Raw genomic sequence first — 21,627 nt, 5'->3', positions numbered from 1 at the left:
CCATGACAAAAACTCCTGTAACAGTGGAATGTGCTGTTCATTTCCAAACTGGACGCTGTGTTTTATCCGGGACGTCCTCTGACTAGCACAGGAATTGCGGAAGACGTGGACATCAGCACTTTTTTGGCACATTGAGACAGACGTGCGGAGGAATTCTGCGTATCGCGGTGGAGCAGCATGGCGCAAAGCAATGCCGTGATGAAGCCTCACAGGACATGTTCTGGCATGTCCAGGCTCATCCACAATTTCTCGGTTAGTCACACGACTGAAAACCCACCGACAGCCATCTGAAAGCCATCTCAAAGCGGTTGTGAGACCAACACGGAGGTGGTTTTGTCCCGTGCCATGAACGGCACAGTGGCGCATCTGTCCGCTTTTCTTTCCATGAAAAAAACTCCTTTAACAGTGGAATGTGCTGAAAAAGTGCTGATGTCCACGCCTTTTTCCTTTTTTTGTGGAAGTCAGACGACGTCCCAGATCAACAAAGCCTTCACGTTGGAAATGATCTGGTTGATTCAGCCTGTCGATCGGCGCTGGGAGCGTGGCGTGCTCTCAGCAGTTGTGGGCCGTCCTTAAAGCGGCAGTAACACTCCTTAATCTGTGTAATCCCCACAAAATCGTCCCTGAAAGCCATATTAATTTTCCGAACGGTGTCCACCTGGAGGTCTCTCACAAAGCTCCAAATCGTTCAGACATTTATTTGCAATAAAAAAATGATGAGAGGGGTGGACCAGTGCTCACACAAAGCCGGCTCACAGGCGAATGACGCAACCGACAGGCGTGAAAAAACTCACGCATGTGCACGAAGGTTCAAGCTTAGCTGATGCAGTCACACGTGATTCAAATCCATATGGTTTTTGCAAAAAATAAAAAGGTCTGATACTTTTTAGACAGACCTCGTACATGCCATAAAAAGACCTCTCCATGCTTTGTAGGTGGGAAAACTTGCAAAATCGACAGTAGATCAAATACTGCCTTACTGTATATTAACCGACATGGCAGATCCTTCATTTAGCAGGAAGTGAAAGACTGTGGATTTCGGACTTTGCTTTATTTGTCAACTGAGCAGCAAACACACACATTATATAAACTACTCGCATGTTGCCCATGGGGATCCATGGGCTCTAGATTGGGTAGTGTTTATAAAACCCTTGACATTTTTCAAGGGTGGTAATAAATTATGCAGTTTCTATAATGAGTTGGAATGGTGTATGAGTCCAGAATGTTTTAGAACCTTTGGCCTCAATAGCTTTTAGAAGAACTCAACCCTTTTATATTCTGTTAATTACTTAATGTAATTACATAAATTGAATATTCCATTGGTTTCCTTGTGTCAGAAAACCTGTATATAGATACTTGGTTTGTAATTATATCTTGTGTATTAGCAAAGATATTGCATTATTGCTAAATGGAGGCCATTTTGGATGCCATCTTGGATTTTGGACCCTTAGAATGTGAAGAAAAAATGGCATCCTAATTTTGTTTTAAAAGCTTATATTTTCTTTCAAAATCAAGTGAGTTTTGCTTTTACCAAAAACAAACAAACAAAAAAACCCCCACTAAATTACAAATGATCTCACACAATTCTATGAGAACAATATTAGGGCATTGCAGCAATGCTGGAAAAACTTACAACTTACGACTTACACGGGCGTTATGTTGAAAAATAAAGAATTACATTAAATCTGTTATGGTTCTTTTTGGTCAGGGTCAAAACCTTTCAATCATTCCTCATATGTATGTATGTATGTAGTAATAACACAGTGCAGGGGTGGTGGCCAAGTGGTTAATGCGCTTGGTTTCAGTTCAGAAGGTTCCAGGTTCAAATCCCACCCCTGCCACATTTCTCCATGTAATGTGGAGTTGCATCAGGAAGGGCATCCTGTGTAAATCCTGTGCCAATTCAACATGCAGATCCACCATGGATTTGCTGTGGCGACCCTGAGTGCAAACAAGGGAGCAGCTGAAGGGACAACTACACTCAACAAAAATATAAACGCATCACTTTTGGTTTTGCTCCCATTTTGTATGAGATGAACTCAAAGATCTAAAACTTTTTCCACATACACAATATCACCATTTCCCTCAAATATTGTTCACAAACCAGTCTAAATCTGTGATAGTGAGCACTTCTCCTTTGCTGAGATAATCCATCCCACCTCACAGGTGTGCCATATCAAGATGCTGATTAGACACCATGATTAGTGCACAGGTGTGCCTTAGACTGCCCACAATAAAAGGCCACTCTGAAAGGTGCAGTTTTATCACAAAGCACAATGCCACAGATGTCGCAAGATTTGAGGGAGCGTGCAATTGGCATGCTGACATCAGGAATGTCAACCAGAGCTGTTGCTCGTGTATTGAATGTTCATTTCTCTACCATAAGCCGTCTCCAAAGGCGTTTCAGAGAATTTGGCAGTACATCCAACCAGCCTCACAACCGCAGACCACGTGTAACCACACCAGCCCAGGACCTCCACATCCAGCATGTTCACCTCCAAGATCGTCCGAGACCAGCCACTTGGACAGCTGCTGAAACAATCGGTTTGCATAACCAAAGAATTTCTGCACAAACTGTCAGAAACCGTCTCAGGGAAGCTCATCTGCATGCTCGTCGTCCTCATCGGGGTCTCGACCTGACCCCAGTTCGTTGTCGTAACCGACTTGAGTGGGCAAATGCTCACATTCGCTGGCGTTTGGCACGTTGGAGAGGTGTTCTCTTCACGGATGAATCCCGGTTCACACTGTTCAGGGCAGATGGCAGACAGCGTGTGTGGCGTCATGTGGGTGAGCGGTTTTCTGATGTCAATGTTGTGGATCGAGTGGCCCATGGTGGCGGTGGGGTTATGGTATGGGCAGGCATCTGTTATGGACGAAGAACACAGGTGCATTTTGTTGATGGCATTTTGAATGCACAGAGATACCGTGACGAGATCCTGAGGCCCATTGTTGTGCCATACATCCAAGAACATCACCTCATGTTGCAGCAGGATAATGCACGGCCCCATGTTGCAAGGATCTGTACACAATTCTTGGAAGCTGAAAATGTCCCAGTTCTTGCATGGCCGGCATACTCACCGGACATGTCACCCATTGAGCATGTTTGGGATGCTCTGGACCGGCGTATACGACAGCGTGTACCAGTTCCTGCCAATATCCAGCAACTTTGCACAGCCATTGAAGAGGAGTGGACCAACATTCCACAGGCCACAATTGTCAACCTGATCAACTCTATGCGAAGGAGATGTGTTGCACTGCATGAGGCAAATGGTGGTCACACCAGATACTGACTGGTATCCCCCCCCCCCCAATAAAACAAAACTGCACCTTTCAGAGTGGCCTTTTATTGTGGACAGTCTAAGGCACACCTGTGCACTAATCATGGTGTCTAATCAGCATCTTGGTATGGCACACCTGTGAGGTGGGATGGATTATCTCAGCAAAGGAGAAGTGCTCACTATCACAGATTTAGACTGGTTTGTGAACAATATTTGAGGGAAATGGTGATATTGTGTATGTGGAAAAAGTTTTAGATCTTTGAGTTCATCTCATACAAAATGGGAGCAAAACCAAAAGTGTTGCGTTTATATTTTTGTTGAGTGTATGTAGTAATAACACAATTAAAATCCCATAACTTTGTTTTATAATAATAATAATAATTATTATTTTTTATAAAATTTAAAATAAAATATTTTTTAATTATCTTTTGTTTTCCTGTCATGGCCCACATTTTGGGAATCACTGCAATCGGGACTGCTTTAACACAGGTAAGATTAACAGTAACCAAACTAAACAATCACCAACAAACCTCTGCTTATGAAGTGGTAGCACAGGCATAGCACCATTGCTGAGACCTAATAGCAAAAGTTTCTTTATTATTATTATTTTATAATTTCTCATTCAACCCATGGATTAAATTAAAGTTATGACTTCAGAAAGTTATATGTGTAGAGCTGAATCAACACAAACATGATTAACTTCAGTATTGTGGAGAGTGTTCAAATAACTACATATATTTCAGTCTATGATTTTAACAATGCAGTTTTTGCTGTGTATGAAAAGTTAATTGTGTTAATGCATGTGTACAGTTTCCTCATAGTTTTTGTCATCTGCTTTTACAGTTTAACCATCATATTACAGTTTGATTGACCATTAGAGACAATAGTGGAATTTTAAGAAATGATTACAGGATAACACAAAATGACAGGAAAGCTTCACATAAAACTGAGGCAGCATGAATTCATTTAAATCATCTGTTTCTGCTGAGCAGAAATAGATGTTTCCATAAGGCGCTGTGCTAACCGAGGGAGGATCTTTAAGAAGTGATCAGCAGGGACAGTGGTCTCATATTTGTGCTTGCACTTTGTTCTTTTGTCATCATTATGTCTTTTTGTTGCTTCGCATACATCCCCAAGCTGTATTTGTGTAACAAAATCTTTGGGAGGATAATGTGCATGCATATGCAAGACTTTATGAACCGGTCTGTTTGCTTATTTCCCCTCAAGTCGCGGGGTTCAATTTCACCTAATGTTGCTCAATTCAAACCAGGTCCTTTTCAGCTGAGGGACCCGGCAGCTGGCAGAAATACACTTAATGAGTTTTCAGCATTGTAGCAGCACCATGAGCTACTTTGAATTATAGAGATGTGGAGTGGCGGAGCATAGAGACCTAGCATCCACCCAAGTGAAGGGGCGCCAGGGAGTACTCGTCAGCATTCATCGGACTGGGAAAGAAGACGAAGGATCAGATAGTGATGTTATAAATCCAGTTGCTCTCCAGGAAGTGTGTCAGCACTGGGAATCCTTACAGTTTCCAGAGGATGGAATAGATTTGACTATAGCAGTTGGCAGTGAAAATCTTTTGCTGTAGGATTTGGGAACGATACCTAATAATTTTCAGCCTCCAAAGTAATACTGCAGTACTGTGATGTGAAAACCTGCACAAGGTCAGTCCTCCAAAACATCTGTCTATAGGAGCGAGTGTGCTTTTTCTTCTATGCCAAAGCAGCCGTTCGCTTCCTTTGATTGTCAAACAACAAAAATACCATTGACGGATACTGTAGCTAATAACCAGCAGATTTTTCTTTGAGAAATGAGTTTGGCATGTCTTTACTTTTCATGGAAAGTGGAATCAACACAGGAACTGGCACCATCTTCTCCAGACTATAGTGTGTGAAATACTGTATGTCTAGACTGGGTCCTTCATGAGTCAAAAGCAGCGATTTAAGTTGCGGGTTCACCTTGAGTATTTCATCCATCACCAACTTGGTTCAGTGATTAGGTCACTGAACTCCACTGAGTTGATGTGTGTGCAGAAGCTGGTGTGAACATCATCTGCAGTACATGAAAGTATCTTCATAGAGGAAGAAGTATCTTCATAGAGGAACAAGCAAATGACCTCAAAAGAATCCTTTCTTGGGACATCATCAGCTTATGTTGATCACTAAGGTGTGTTTGACGAAGCTTGAATTTCCGACCTTCACATCAGTCAGTATTACAGCTCGGAATGTTGGACACAGTTCCTGCACTCCAAACTGGACATGTGCCTATTTCAACATGGATGTTCTTTATTGGAACAATAATAATGTAGCACTTTTTTAAACTTTGAATGTTTTCACATACGGTATTTGTAGCTGAGATTTACTTTCCTCAGCAGTGACAGTCATCTGTCTGGGAGTTCAGCGTACAAGAGTGTGATAGAATTATAAAGTAGCTGAGCACAAGTGGATGGAGACGCCAAAACCTTTGCAGGAGAGCAAAGTGAAAAATCCTTATAGTCCCAGTTTATGGTTATATGATCTAGGTGCTAACCAGGAACCTGAGAGGATGACTGCATGTCTTTGCTACTACAGTATATCTCTCAGAAGAATCCTTGGGGAGCATTGGATACATATTATCACTCCCACCTCACCACCTTCTGAATCTTGGTACGTACCCCTTCACGTCAATACTTGATGCTAGCTGTAGCATATTATACAGTAGTCTCATTTCTGTCTGATAGCAAACAGAACTATTTGCTTGACTCCCACGTTATCCCTTGATTCAGCGGGGAAGATTTATTAACAACTGGGTTCAGTTAACGTTTGGGTTGGGGTTAGCCAGGGTTGTTGCAGATCCTTAAGTCTTATAAGGCAGTGAAATTGTTAATCTAAAAATAAGGCCTTAATTGGTATTAAAATGCCTTAAATTAGTCTTTCAAAAGTCTTAAAAATGGCAAGACATGGGCAGTAAGATTTTATTCATATTATGCAATTAACATTTTTTTTTTTCTCCTGTCCCATTTTTGGTCGTTGTAATGTTTGTCTTAAATTTCATCCAGACTGGAATAAAAATAAATAAATAAATAAATGAATAAATCTTGAATCTGTATTGCTCAAGCTGTAGGAAGCTTGGTTGGCATTTCCCAGAGTATCACTAAATGGCATGAAGGGGGTACCCAACTTGTCAAATATTCTAATTCAGTCACAACAAAAGTTTTGTGTCAAAATGTGAGAAGTTGGGTGTGAGAATGTGTTGGCATTGGAATTACTTGCCAAATGTTAACTGGTAACTTGAAAAAAACAGTTGAGCTGCTTTATTTGTATCATGAGGGAGTACACTACAGCCATGTGGGACATTTTCATAGGTGTGATCCAACACACAGATGCCTCATTGCTGAAGACCCCAGTGACTGTTCCAGACCACGGGAATGCACACGTAACATCTACCAACACATTTACCCCATTAGAAAATAAGAATAGCCTGCCGGTTTGCCTGTGTGGTTGCTAGTTGGAAACCACTGGAGTTGTGTGAGATGGTTGATACAGCAACCTGCAGCACCCCTCATACTGTATATCCTGAGACCTGACCTGATATGCTGCATAACACTTCACATATTGGCACTGTTGTTGGTTAAACAAATAACTTGACAATATGTCTAAAATGTATCACCACTCTTAGCTTCATGTTGCAGTAGAGCGGAGAAGGATTTTCTTTCACCAAAACAGATCAAATCTAGACTTGTATCTCAGATGTACCTGCTGGCAATTTTAGCTAAACTTTCAGGTCTTCTTTTTAAGAAAGTCCTTCTCTATACCACTTCATCATGAAGCTGTATAACTGGTGATACAAAATGCAAAGCTTGCACTGTGCACAATTTCTCCAGTCACAGTCAGAGAAGCCTATAACTTCTTCTGGGTTGTCTTAGTGCAGCAAATAACTTAAACAATATTACACATGGTGATGCAAGCACCAAATCCAGCACAAATTTTCTTTAGACATTGCTCTTTTGAAAAAACTGATGGGCCACTTGGATTTTCAATAGGCGGCCACGTAGGGGCCAATTGAAGAATTACACAAGGGTTAAAATATAAAAATGCTCCAGTCATATTGAAAACTATACCACATTATTTGTCTGATAATAAAGATTCCAAAAAGGTATAGTTTGGACAATCTGTGGCTGAATGTTATGGAGTTATGGGGTAAAAACCTTAAGAATGGTGACAACGGTCAATTCCAGTTTGTACAGGGGTCAAAAGTTAAAGTTGCTACAATTTTAGTAAAAAATGGTGCAAATTGTTGATTGAGCTACTTGGATTAATAAATGGAATAGTTTTGACTGTGTTGAATGCTTGGTCTCTGAACCAAATTGGAGCAACTCTAACTTTTGACCCCTGTACAAACTAAAACTAAACTTTGTTACCATTCTTGTAGTTTTTACTCCATAACTCTATAGAATTCAGTCAGAGATAGTCCAAACTATACCTTTTTGGAATCTTTACAATCAGATAAATCATGTTATAATTTTCAATATGACTGGAGCATTTTTATATTTTGACCCCTATGTAATTCAATTGACCCCTACGTGGCCGCCTATTGAAAATTCAAGTGGCTTGTCGTGTTTTTTTTGTTTTTTTTTCTCAAAAGAGTAATATCTAAGGCGTACTTTTGCCAAATGTGGTGCTTGTATCACCATTTGAAGTATTCCTTTGTAAATATTCTGTTATCTGCTGCACTATCTGGGTGTCTTGGTGGCTTTCTTCACTCTTCTTCTTGCACAGTCACTCAGATTTTGAGAACTATCTACTCCACGCAGATTTACCATAAAATGCCATACTGTTTGTATTTCTTCGTAATTGATGTAAATAAAGTCCAAGACATATTCAGTGGCAGCTTTACCATCAGAGAGCCTCATCCACAATGACCACAAAAGACACCAAGCTGTCACTGATGTTAAAGGGGACAATACACGGTATTAAGAACAGGGGTATGTAAACTTTTGATCAGGATCACTTGGGTAGTTTCTGTTATTATGATTTAAAAAGAGTAAACACAGTTGTTTAACAGTGGTTTCACCCAACCACTAATCATGAGTAAGAAAAAGGTTTTTGTGTTATCATTCATATTGTCTGAAAAATGGCCAAAAAACCCCAACAACAAGTCTGCCAAGTTAGCTAACAAGTTGGTTGTAAGAATAGGCACTGCTGTTATTTTGAAATCTGAACTAAATCAAGTTTGCATGAACCTTAACGCCTTAGTTGAGTGACCTTGAGGACTGAGCAAGCAACTTTTGGCTGTTACTCATCTCTGAACCCAGTGTCCGCTTGATATGGAACATCTCCCTGTTTATGCAAAAATCTTGCTTCCTAAGACAGTTAGCCACATAAACACTGGGTTTACTTAAGACGGTGGACCAAAAATATGCAAATTACATCTCAGTACAACTGTTGGCTGCAGACGTTCATGCTGTCATGTGCAAATCATCAAACCTTGAAGCAGATGAGCTACAGTGGGTGTGCTATCACATGGGTCATTTTTAAGGACTTGGAAACATTGCCACGTTTCTATTGGAAAATGCCAGAAGGGAAGAATTTGGCATAACTTACAGCCGTGGACTGATCCTGCAGAGTTGTTGGCTGCTGGTGGAACTGTAGTATTGCTTGGTGCGATGTCTACAGATCAAGTCAAGGCGGTTCCTGGAACATGGCAACAAATTTATTTTGGTAACCAGTTCTGAAACTAATAAATTAAATGGTGAGGAGGTGGAATAACTAAGTACTCACCTTTGGAGAATGAATATGGCATGTCTTCTACATAAAACAAGTATTTACAGCTGGAAGAGAAATTTGTGGTTTCACTGGGTTATGTGTGAGTCATTTTTCTACAAATTCCCCTGTTAATCCGCACTTCCGCCAACTCTCTCCCATTTTCCCCTTCTTCTATCATTCTTCTTTTACCGTCCTCCGGGTGTCATCATCTGTGGCCACCCTGAAGATAAGACACTGGGAATCCAGGCGTGTGTAGAGCTAACAGGGTATCTGATTAAGCACCTGTAATGAGCAACACGTGTGTTTTGGAGCCCAAGCTAATGAAGCTCAGTCCATTATTTATATCCCGTGGCCCTGTCGTTTGGCCTGCCGATGCACCTGTGTATACACACATGTATCCTTGCACGCACACACACCATCTGCATATAATGACCACACTCTTTCATAGTGCATAGCATTACAGTCCCTGGAGTGGTCATTAGATGAGAAAACGAGAGTGCATGAAGCGGGTATTGGTGAAGATTTGGAACAGGTGCTTTTTGGTTCCACTCTGGAACAGAGGGTGATGGGTGAGTGGGAGATTGGGAGGTTCAGGGTGGACATTTAGATTGTTTAAAATGTACATGGGTATGTAAAAATAAAGTGCATATTATGGCTTTTCCTGACATGTTGTGGTGCTTTGATTGTTATCTGCAGCAATGTAGATCATACATATGTAGTAAATCAAAGACCCAAATTTATCAATCCTGATAACCCAGCAAGAAATTGCAAAATGTATTTTTTTTTTAACTTGATCAAATTTAACATATTGTAGGTAAAGATGATGGGTTGCAGGATAAATGATGCAGAATTCTCAGTAAAAAATGTGAACATACACTAATGAGTTATCAAATTATGATTCAAGGGAAATGTTTGTTTTGCTTTCACCACCTGCCCTCATTGTTCATCTTAAATTGCACCATGGTCCATTTATTCGGATGTTTTGAGGAGGGGTGCGCACATTTTTGAACTCCAAACAAGTGGACCTTTTTTATGCAATTTCCCCTTGGGATTATTAAAGTATTCTGATTCTGAATCTTAGTTTGTCTGAAAATGTGGAACTCGATCCGGTTCCAAGTGTACCATGGTGCGGTTCACTTGCGGTGAGAACTCAAAGCAAAACAATGGGACAAATATCCAATCCATACAGTATGGGAAGATCCCATGCTGTATCGTTTGTATGCACAGTTTGCACAAATCCAGAAAAATGTTTTGAGATATAAGTTGTGTCTCAATTCAAGGGCCGCATCCTTCTAAGGCTGCATTTGTTGACAGCAAATTTCATAGTGGAGCGACTACGCTGTCTCTTTTCCAAACGGTCCTTTGAATGCGGCCAACCAGTGCAGCCTTCTTTCCCCCAAAAATGAAGGATACAACAGGTGTTGTATCTTTCATGTCCCAAACAATTCCAACAGTCATTGTATGATTTTATTTTCCCTAAGACAAAATGGTTGTTAAATTAAAAACAACAAAATGACCATTTCAAGCTCTACATGTGCAATTATAAATAATATTGATAATGAAAAATGGTTACTAAATTACAGGATAGACCCACTATGCCAACTTGTAGCGTGCTGGTGTTAAGGTTGCTCTGACCAAACAAACATGAACGTGTGCTTAAATACGACTGTTATAAAAATTGAAAAGATGCATTTAAGGTTAAGATGAGCGAGTGAGCATATGGCGGCTTACCCTGATGCATTACGTCATTCATCCACACAGTGCTTTCACTGTTCATGAACTCAGAATGTAAACGTTTATCGAATTATACAACTACTTTGTGTCTGATGGGTGAAACATGGGCCACATCGCTGTAAGTGGTTGCAAACTGTTCTTGTAAGTGCATTGCATGAATGATATGCATGAAACATTGCCAAGTGTGCCAAAGTGTAACGCATAGTGCAGGGCCGCTTCATGAGGCAGACCGTTCTGGTACCCCATTGATTTGTTTTTGCCTTCAGAAATGCCTTAATTCTTCATGGCATCGATTCATCAAGGTGCTGGAAACATTCCTCGGAGATGTTGGTCCATGTTGACATGATGGCGTCACACAGTTGCCACACCATTACACCAACAGCAGTCTGAAATCAACACTAACATGTGTTGCAACAGTAATCAAGACACATCAGACCAGGCAGCTTTTTTCTACAATTCTACATTCTCTAATTTTGGCGAATCCAGGACCCCTGTAGCCTCAGTTTGTGTTCTTGGATGACAGGAGTGGTACCCAGCGAGATCTGCTCCTATAACCAATCTGCTTTACGTTGCAATGTGCATTCCGTGATGTCCGTCTGCATACCTGGGTTGTAACGAGTGGCTGTTACCGGTCCTTTGTTTAACTCCAACCAGTCCAGTAGTACTTCTATGAACTTTTTCAATACTCAAGTCATTTCAACATCCTTTAAATCACTTTTCTTCCCACATTTTGATGCTTAGTTTCAACTTCAACATTGAATTTTTACCTGAGGCCAAAATATGGCCATCAGGTATTGCGAAGGCTTTGCGTCCATCAGTCCGTCTGTCTGTCGGTCTGTGTGTGTTCAGCATAAGTCCAGTCCTGTTACTGCCAGAGTCTTCAAATTCACAGGGAACATTCTTGGATCACAGACCTTGGACAAGTTCAAAGATAGCTAACCTTGACCTACTTTAAGAGGTCAAAAGGTCACATTCTGTTTACTAGTCAGAGTCTGTACATCTGGAGTTTGTCCACGGGCGCCGGACTGTGGCTGCCCACTGCTCCTAGTGGTTAGATTGTGTCTGCAGAAGACAAGTTTCATTGTATATATGTACAATGACAATAAAGGCTCTGTTCTATTCTATTCTATTCTGTTGCTATGCTCATTACAACCGACAGCATAAGTCCAGTCCTATTGCTGCCAGGATTTTCAAATTCACAAGGAACATTCCTGGGACACAGACATTGGACAAGTTCTAAGATGGCTAAAATTGACCTATTTTAAGTCAAAAGGTCACATTCTGTTTTCTATTTTTATGCTCTTTTGGTCAAGGGTAATTTAGCATTGCCTTCTATTTCTAACATGAAATTGGTTGATTAGATATTTGTGCTGATAAGCAGTGGAACAGGTGTGCCTAATAAAGTGAGTATAGTAAGTCTCTTTTTAATTATTTTTCCAGTTGCTTCTGACTGGAATCTTTGGTTGCAATTGACTTGCACCCTTGCACCAGTGATGTGTGTGTGCATATATATATATATACACACACACACACACCATGATTAGTGCACAGGTGTGCCTTACACTGTCCACAATAAAAGGCCATTCTGAAAGGTGCAGTTTTGTTTTATTGGGGGGGGATACCAGTCAGTATCTGGTGTGACCACCATTTGCCTCATGCAGTGCAACACATCTCCTTCGCATAGAGTTGATCAGGTTGTCAATTTTGGCCTGTGGAATGTTGATCCACTCCTCTTCAATGGCTGTGCGAAGTTGCTGGATATTGGCAGGAACTGGTACACGCTGTCATATACGCCGGTCCAGAGCATCCCAAACATGCTCAATGGGTGACATGTCCGGTGAGTATGCCGGCCATGCAGGAACTGGGACATTTTCAGCTTCCAAGAATTGTGTACAGATCCTTGCAACATGGGGCCGTGCATTATCCTGCTGCAACATGAGGTGATGTTCTTGGATGTATGGCACAACAATGGGCCTCAGGATCTCGTCACGGTATCTCTGTGCATTCAAAATGCCATCAATAAAATGCACCCGTGTTCTTCGTCCATAACAGACGCCTGCCCATACCATAACCCCACCGCCACCATGGGCCACTCGATCCACAACATTGACATCAAAAAAACGCTCACCCACACGACGCCACACACGCTGTCTGCCATCTGCCCTGAACAGTGTGAACCGGGATTCATCCGTGAAGAGAACACCTCTCCAACGTGCCAAATGCCAGCGAATGTGAGCATTTGCCCACTCAAGTCGATTACGACGACGAACTGGAGTCAGGTCGAGACCCCGATGAGGTCGACGAGCATGCAGATGAGCTTCCCTGAGACGGTTTCTGACAGTTTGTGCAGAAATTCTTTGGTTATGCAAACCGATTGTTTCAGCAGCTGTCCGAGTGGCTGGTCTCAGACGATCTTGGAGGTGAACATGCTGGATGTGGAGGTCCTGGGCTGGTGTGGTTACACGTGGTCTGCGGTTGTGAGGCTGGTTGGATGTACTGCCAAATTCTCTGAAACGCCTTTGGAGACGGCTTATGGTAGAGAAATGAACATTCAATACACGAACAACAGCTCTGGTTGACATTCCTGCTGTCAGCATGCCAATTGCACGCTCCCTCAAGTCTTGCGACATCTGTGGCATTGTGCTGTGTGATAAAACTGCACCTTTCAGAGTGGCCTTTTATTGTGGACAGTTTAAGGCACACCTGTGCACTAATCATGGTGTCTAATCAGCATCTTGATATGGCACACCTGTGAGGTGGGATGGATTATCTCAGCAAAGGAGAAGTGCTCACTATCACAGATTTAGACTGGTTTGTGAACAATATTTGGGGGAAATGGTGATATTGTGTATGTGGAAAAAGTTTTAGATCTTTGAGTTCATCTCATACAAAATGGGAGCAAAACCAAAAGTGTTGCGTTTATATTTTTGTTGAGTGTGTATATATATATATATATATATATATATATATATATAATATGGTAAATGGATGGTAAATGGACTGCATTTATATAGCACTTTTCCATCTGCATCAGACGCTCAAAGCGCTTTACAAATAATGCCTCACCTCATATTGTGTGTGCATGTATATATATATATATATATATATATATATATATATATATATATATATATATATACATGCACACACACAAACGGCAGTGCTGGTTACATCCTTGCAATGCCATTTTGCAAATTGGGCATCATTTTGTCTTTATTAATATGGACAAGTTTGTGTTGCTTATTTGGTACTTCAGCGTTTCCCATAATCCCCCTGGCGGCCACCTGCGCTTCCCAGAATGCACTGTGGTGCCAGCAGATTTCCACCATCTCACAGTGCATGTAAACAATGGCAAAGCGAGAATGTGGATGGCGTTGATTTAGCGAGTTCATGGGTGATTATGATGATGACACATTATCCCACGTTGAGAGGGTTATCAAGAGATGGTGTAGCACCTGTGATGCACTTCTGTTGTGCCCCAATGTTGTCTTATTGTCTATACTTCATGAGATGTGTTTGCACTGTGAGTGCTGAGCTCCTGACACCGGAACTCTGCTGAAACCAACCTCTAGTGTGAGTCACGGACTGCGAGATGGCGCGAGATTTATAACTGTGAAACAGCGAATGGATGGACCTGTGCATCACTGACTTCCACCAAGTACTGGAGAAAGGATGCTTTCACATTGTAAAATGAATACCATAAATGAGTGATCTGCGCGGCATTGTAATTGTTTAGTTGACTCCTAGTTTTTCTCAGGGATATGAGACAAATATACTGTCACTGTGACAATAACTTTTTACTAGCACTGGTTGGAAATAACTCCAGGGCTTGTGTAGAAAGACATTTGATTACGTCTTCTGCTAACCAGCTCCCACAACCAGCAATTGCACGTTTGACACTGGCTTTTTTTTTTTTGCACATGCTGTATCAGCAGTTCCACACTGTACGATGGAGGCCACGTAATCATATGGACAGCAGTGCTGAGTAAACTGACTTGTCAGTCAACACAACCCTTCGTCAACCTTGGGTGGCATGGTGGCTTAGTGGTTAGCACTGGTGCCTCAAAGCAAGAAGGTTGTGGGATCGATTCCCAGCCTTTCTGTGTGGAGTTTGCATGTTCTCCCCGTGTCTATGTGGGTTTCCTCCAGGCACTCCAGTTTCCTCCCACAATCAAACCATGCTTATTTAGGGTCTGCTCCTTTCTCTGCACCTGACCAAGGCAGCGTCTACATCTGGAGTTGGTCCCCGGGCACTGGACTGTGGCTGCCCACTGCTCCTAGTGGTTAGATTGTGTCTAACTGTAATTAGGATGGGTTAAATGCAGAGGAAAAAGTTTTGTTTTATGTATATATATGCATTGACAGTAAAGTTTCTGTTCTATTCTATTCTATATAAACGCTGGTAACCTATGACTAGATTCTCTCACTCACTGTGTCAGTGCCAAGTTTAGCTTGTCATCCTTGCAACAGGCAAATGGCACTTCAGAAATGACTGTAACATCACAAAGCAAAGGCTCTATCAACAGTCCATTGAAAATTCAATTTTTGTGTATTATTTCACCTTCATTTCCATTTCTAGCTATTTCCAGCCCTCAGCAGGGAGTCTGCTCCCAGTGTAAACACAACACTTAGCTTTCTGACCTTATGGTCCTACACAAATCCTCTCCACTGGCTCCTGGTAATCCTCACCAACAGTGGAAGAACTAAAGAAGACAGTGTTTTGGAATAAGGGCTTGAACACAAAACCTAAGCAGGCAGCCTGATGTGTGCACCTCTTTTAATCCTTTAAATCTAGGGTGGCCTTCAGGCAGTGCCAGGCACCATGTTATTTAACATCAATATTTGAATATTGTCGGGAATTGTACCTTCTCAGGAGCAAAATGAGCATAAGCGTGACTTTTTTTGATGCCATGATGCTGAAGCACAATATATCATCTATTCTGATGAGGCAGATGGTTGGTAAGGTTAGACCTTGTGGTTGTGAAGCGTGTAGGGGTGACTTATGTTGTGCTTTGGTGCTGTATAATGAAAATCAATTGAATTGAGGATTTCACTGTTGAGTTGGTATCAGCTTTTATTTAGCTATGGCAATAGCCATGGTTTTCTGTGTGAAATTATACATGAAATGATGGGTTGCTCCACTGGACAAATCATTGTGTAGATATCATTGTGTTTGTTTGTGGGTGGGGTGGGGCAGGTGGGGGTCATACATGTGGAGAACGGTGTGAACTTGCATTTGTTGTTAATGCTCTTTTTTGTGGAAAAAAATTGGTTTGGGCACAAAATGAACAACAAGGACAGCGATCTTGCCAAATGTTATAAATTTTTTTCTGGAGTTAGTGTTTACATATTTAGTTACATCACAAATGTTAATCCAAGGAGCTGGGTGGACATGGAACCCCTCTTAGCCTGCATATTTCAGTGTTTGTATCATCATTATTAAACCAGAGAATGTCTATGCTAGTTGCCAGCTCATTTTCCTATTATAAAAGGATTTCTGCCAGTTTGTACAAAATAAATAACTACTTTATTGTATATTCAAGAGCAATAAACCTTTACTTTTGTGGTATGTAATTTGGTGGAAATTGCTCAAAAGCACCAAGTCATTAAAGGATAATGAGGCTTGTAATATCTCCCAGTGGAGAGTAAACGTAACTGTAACAAAAACTTTCACATTCTTCTCATTTAAAGGTATGTTTTCTATGAAAAAAAAAACTTCACTCCAAAGGCTATTTGCATTGCATAAAAACTGGAACATTTAAAAGCATTCTCACAACTCATTACAACGGTTTGCAGCATGCTTTGGCATCCAGCCACATTACATGTGTGCAGCTTACCTCCAAATAAGGTTTTGATGACTGCATGAATACACAAAATGCATTATTACTGTCGTCATCTCTGTTCATCATCATGCTAAGTAATCACACGTTGCATTGTGTGTCATTGCAGAGAGCTGAATGGGAATAACCTCACACGTATCACCAAGAGTGACTTTGCTGGACTCAAGTACCTCCGTGTTTTGTAAGTAGCTGCCTTCATATTTACATGTTTTGACATGACGCAAAGGGTGTATGTATGTGGTGCATGTCAGGTGCCTGGGTGTCTGTCATCATGCACATATGTGCAATGTCTATCTTTGCAGCTGAAAATACCCAAATTAGCGTGTCTGTACTCATTTGCTGAAATGGAGATGCTTTTGTTAAGAGTCCACCTCCAGAGTGCATTAAGCTATGCAGTAACACCACTCGTGATGTAATTTCTTTTACTCTCACTGTATTCTACCATTTGTAGTAGCACTTATTGCTCCATAGACACACACACTTACTCTGCGCTCCCACACATCCACATGCATTGTCTACATGAGCACGAGTCCTTAATAGGCTCTCGCCTCAGTTAACACAAGCAGCTGAAGTCATCGGCTCCCTCTGTGTTGAAATTAAACAGCACTTGTGACTTTGGGTAATTGTGTTAAAGCGGTAGTTAATGTGTGTGCATGCATGCGCATGCACTTATGCGTTTTGCTAAAAGTGTTAAAAACAGAGCCTGAGGGGAAGCTGTGTAGACCTGAACTTGTTTTAAATGTAACACGAGCTGCATATAATTCCTTTTACCCAGTAAAGCCCCTTCGTTAACCTTTCACCCCCCCCAGTCCTCTACTTCTTTTCCAAGCACTGGCTTCCTTGTTCACACCGCTCTGTGTCCCTTCTTGTCATCCTCCTTTTCCGTGCTTGCTTATACAGTGTTGAGGTTAAATACCTCCATGTTGTTACCTTGTCACTGGCGAGGAAGGAGGAAACATCTCCCCTCCAGGGGTGCTTAAAACAGATTCCCTGACTGCTACCACTACTTTACGTAAACCTGCAACACACAACTGACATGCTGCTCTTTCTCTTAAAATATATGTATCATCCACACACGATGCAAATTTAACATGGCAAGAGAACTTTATTCACCTTGGGAATGCTACCATGAGGAGGTCATAGCCATTGTGAACAAGCAGTGTACCGGCTTATTCATATAAAAGTAAGAGATTATTGTGCGAGGAAATTTGTTCCACTAACAGGTAAAGTTGGTTATTGTATATACAGTGCTGTGAAGACATTTGTGAGTCCTTACATTTTGTGACATCACTTCAAATCGGGTCTCGAAGCATGCACTGGTGCCGAGTGTTAGTATATCTAACCAGATCATGGAACCATCTTGCTGGATAAAAGCAACCATCTGTCTGCCACAGCCAGAAGAAACATGTGTATCCCTTTGGCCTTCTCCAGCTACTGGGGTCCTCAGCTTTGACACGCGTACATGCTGATGCATGCACAGAGAAATGCTTCACATGGCCAAAATGATGTAGCTGATGGTCCCTCACAATGCAAGTGATTGTTCTCATCTGAGGCTCCCTAAGTAACCTTCGTGTGATGCAGTCATTCCAGTGGTACCCAATATTCCAATCCTACAGTAAGACAGGAAACGCCAGGACCCTATAGACTTGGATCTTCAATGACCTACAAGGATGACAGGATTGCCAAACACCTTTGCCCAGGCATTTCTTGATCGCAAAGGAAGAAGGAATTAGAGACATGAATGTCACTGTTAACATAAGTGAATGCCTCTAAAAGTTCCTATACTTATAATTTATGATATCACAGAAAAAAAAATTACAGTCCATCTAGAAAGTATTCACAGCACATCACTTTTTCCTCATTTTGTTACAGCCTCATTCCAGAATGGAGTAAATTCATTTTCTCTCCAAAATTCTACTCACAGAACCCCATAATGACAACATGAAAAAAGTTTTTTTTGTATTTATTAAAAATAAAAAAAACTAAGAAATCACGTGTACATAAGTATTCACACCCTTTGCTCAATACTTTGTTGATGCACCTTTGGCAGCAGTTACAGCCTCAAGTCTTCTTGAATATGATGCCACAAGCTTGGTGCACTTAACTATGGACAGTTTTGTGCCTTCCTCTTTGCAGCACCTCTCAAGCTCCATCAGGTTGAATGGGGAGCGTCGATGCACAGCCTCACAAAGTCTTGGCTCTGGCTGAGCCAATCAAGGACATTTACAGAGTTGTCCTGAAGCCGCTCCTTTGAAATCTTGGCTGTGTGCTTGGAGTCATTGTCCTACCTAAAAATGAACTGTCACCCCAATTTGAGGTCAAGAACCCTCTGGAGCAGGTTTTCATCCAGGATGTCTCTGTGCATTGCTGCATTTATCTTTCCTTCAATCCTGACTAGTCTCCCAGTTCCTGCCACTGAAAAACATCCCCACAGCATGATGCTGCCACCACCGTGCTTCACTGTAGGGATGGTCCCTAGTTTCCTCCAAACATGACACCTGGCATTCACACCAAAGAGTTCAATCTTTGTCTCATTAAACCAGAGAATTTTGTTTCTCATCGTCTGAGAGTCCTTCTGGTGCCTTTTGGCAAACTCTAGGTGCGCTGCCATGTGCCTTTTACTAAGGACTGGCTTCCGTCTGGCCACTCTACCATATAGGCGTGAATGGTAGATTGCTGCAGAGATGGTTGCCCTTCTGGAGGGTTCTCCTCTCTACACAGAGGAATGCTGGAGCTCTGACAGAGTGACCATTGGGTTCTTGGTCACCTCCCTGACTAAGGCCGTTCTCCACAAATCACTCAGTTTAGACAGGTAGCCAGCTCTAGGAAGAGTCCTGGTGGATCCAAACTTCTTCCATTTACAGATGACGGAGGCCACTGTTCTTATTGGGACCTTCAAAGCAGCAGAAATGTTTCTGTACCCTTCCCCAGATTTGTGCCTCGAGAATTCCTTTGACTTCATGTTTGGTTTGTGCTCTGACATGCACTGTCAACTGTGGGACCTTATATGTAGACAGGTGTGTGTCTTTCCATATCATGTCCAGTCAACTTAATTTACCCCAGGTGGACTCCAAAAACATCTCAAGGATGATCAGTGGAAACAGGATATACCTGGGCTCAATTTTGAGCTTCGTGGTAAAGGCTGTGGATACTTATGTACATGTGATTTCTTACTTGTTGTTTTTTTAAATAAATTTGCATATATATATATATATATATATATATATATATATATATATATATGTATGTATGTATATAAAACTTTTTCACATTCACATTATGGGGTATTGTGTGTAGAATTTTGAAGGAAAAAATTTATTTCATCCATTTTGGAATAAGGCTGTAACATGAAAAAATGTGGAAAAAGTGAAGTGCTGTGAATACTTTCTGGATGCAGCGTAGGTTTAACTGTATTAAAAGAAAAATTATATTAAAATTGTGCCCACTAAATGCTCAGTGTAAACACATGGGATGATTCCAATAAGAATATCATGGCCAAAATAATGGAACGCATAAGTATTTGCCCTCATTATTATAGCACAATGAAATCATCACTTTTACAGCCAGTTTGCTTTAGAAAGGTCAGAGGATGGATACATAAACATTTCTAAATTGATGAATTTGTCTTGGACTAAATATACACCAATCACTCATCAATCATTAAGAAATAGAAACAGTGTTGTACTGAATAGTAAATCTGTGTGGAGTGATTTCAAAGAGCTAGACTTTCCATCGGTGTTCTGACAAATGCTTGATTTTATGGTCCTGGTAGTAATAACTTTGACATAGACTAGAAAGACCTCTGGATTTCGTTGTCTACGGGACCAACAACTGCACAAATGTTTACCATGACCTGTTCTTGTTACTCGCTAGTAGTATGTAAACAAAACTTGTCCTTGAAAATGTGATTGTGGCAGTGATCTTTTAAGAGCAACAGCATGACGAACAATAGTGGATTGACCTCTGATCCTGCTGACCCTTTTGAACCCTCTGAGGGGACAAACAGGAATGGAGGTTTAGCTTTAAATCAGCTGCCTTCTATCCTGCCAGTCTAACATCAACACAGTCAGTCTATGTCTCGTTGTGTGGCACAGGAACCTCGGCTTGTCATAAAAACAACTGTTTTTGAACAAACTTTGAACAATAAAGGAACAATCAGACAGAAGATACGATGAAAGGCTATAGATTGGAGGTGGGGGGGGGGGAGCAAATTAAAGTTTCCTCAATTCAAAACTGTTCTTCTATTTTTCCATTTCCATCTAAATTCATGAGGAAGAGATCAGAGGTGAATTGCATTTTTTCCTCTCGATGTTTATGGAGTGTGAACAGTGATTAGCATTTATATTCGATGGGGAGGAAGCCTAGGCTGCTGAGTCGCAGCGTAGCGCAGCCTCACAGGAGACGTGAGAGGTCGCCTTCAACACAGAACAGTTGTACACTTAATGAAGGAAAGCTCTTGTTGCTTCGAAATCCGCTGGACACTTTTCTCTCCTTCCTGACCTTGTGTTATTGTAACACTTCCAAAACCATCCAAGCCTCTTTTGTGTGTGTGTGTGTGTGTGTGCGCGCGTTAGCTTTGGCAGTGCAGCTAAGGAAATGATGTGTTACTGCAGGTTTGTGTGCAGGTACAGTAAGCCGTGCATCTATCAGTTTGTATATCCTCGCTGAAATGCCTGCAGCTCTGATAATCTCCACATGTACAACACGTACACACATGCAAAGCTTACTTTTCCTTGAACCTGCATGTCAGTTTCTCCTCTGACATTCTCTGACCCCCTGCCTACCTTTCGTGTGTTTCCTCCACCCAGCCACTGCACCCACTAGACCACACCAGAGCCCAGACCCACACTTACTGAGCCACCTTGGAAAACTTTCCTGGCTGCTATCCTTGCTTCTTTTGCCAAGATTCCGCACTGTGCCCGAGTCACACCACTGCCCTGTGTGTGAGACACTGCGTGCCAGCTTGAATACATATACTGCAAGATGTCTTTTCATCGAGACCCCACTTTGTTAATTATAAAGTGACCA

At 41.5% G+C, this 21,627-nt stretch overlaps 1 protein-coding gene across 1 annotated transcript in view; it reads left to right on the top strand.

The window, feature by feature from the left end:
- slit1a (slit homolog 1a (Drosophila)) overlaps positions 1-21,627 on the top strand; it is a 290,699-nt gene that overhangs the window by 27,852 nt on the left and 241,220 nt on the right. Inside the window, 1 exon segment of the mRNA XM_034184458.1 lies at positions 16,709-16,780. Coding sequence (XP_034040349.1) covers positions 16,709-16,780 — 72 coding nt within the window.

Source organism: Thalassophryne amazonica, chromosome 13, assembly GCF_902500255.1.
Source record: "Thalassophryne amazonica chromosome 13, fThaAma1.1, whole genome shotgun sequence".
Classification (NCBI taxonomy): Eukaryota; Metazoa; Chordata; class Actinopteri; order Batrachoidiformes; family Batrachoididae; genus Thalassophryne; species Thalassophryne amazonica.
Note: the sequence above shows the minus strand (reverse complement) of the source record. Positions and strands in the feature narration are given on the sequence as shown.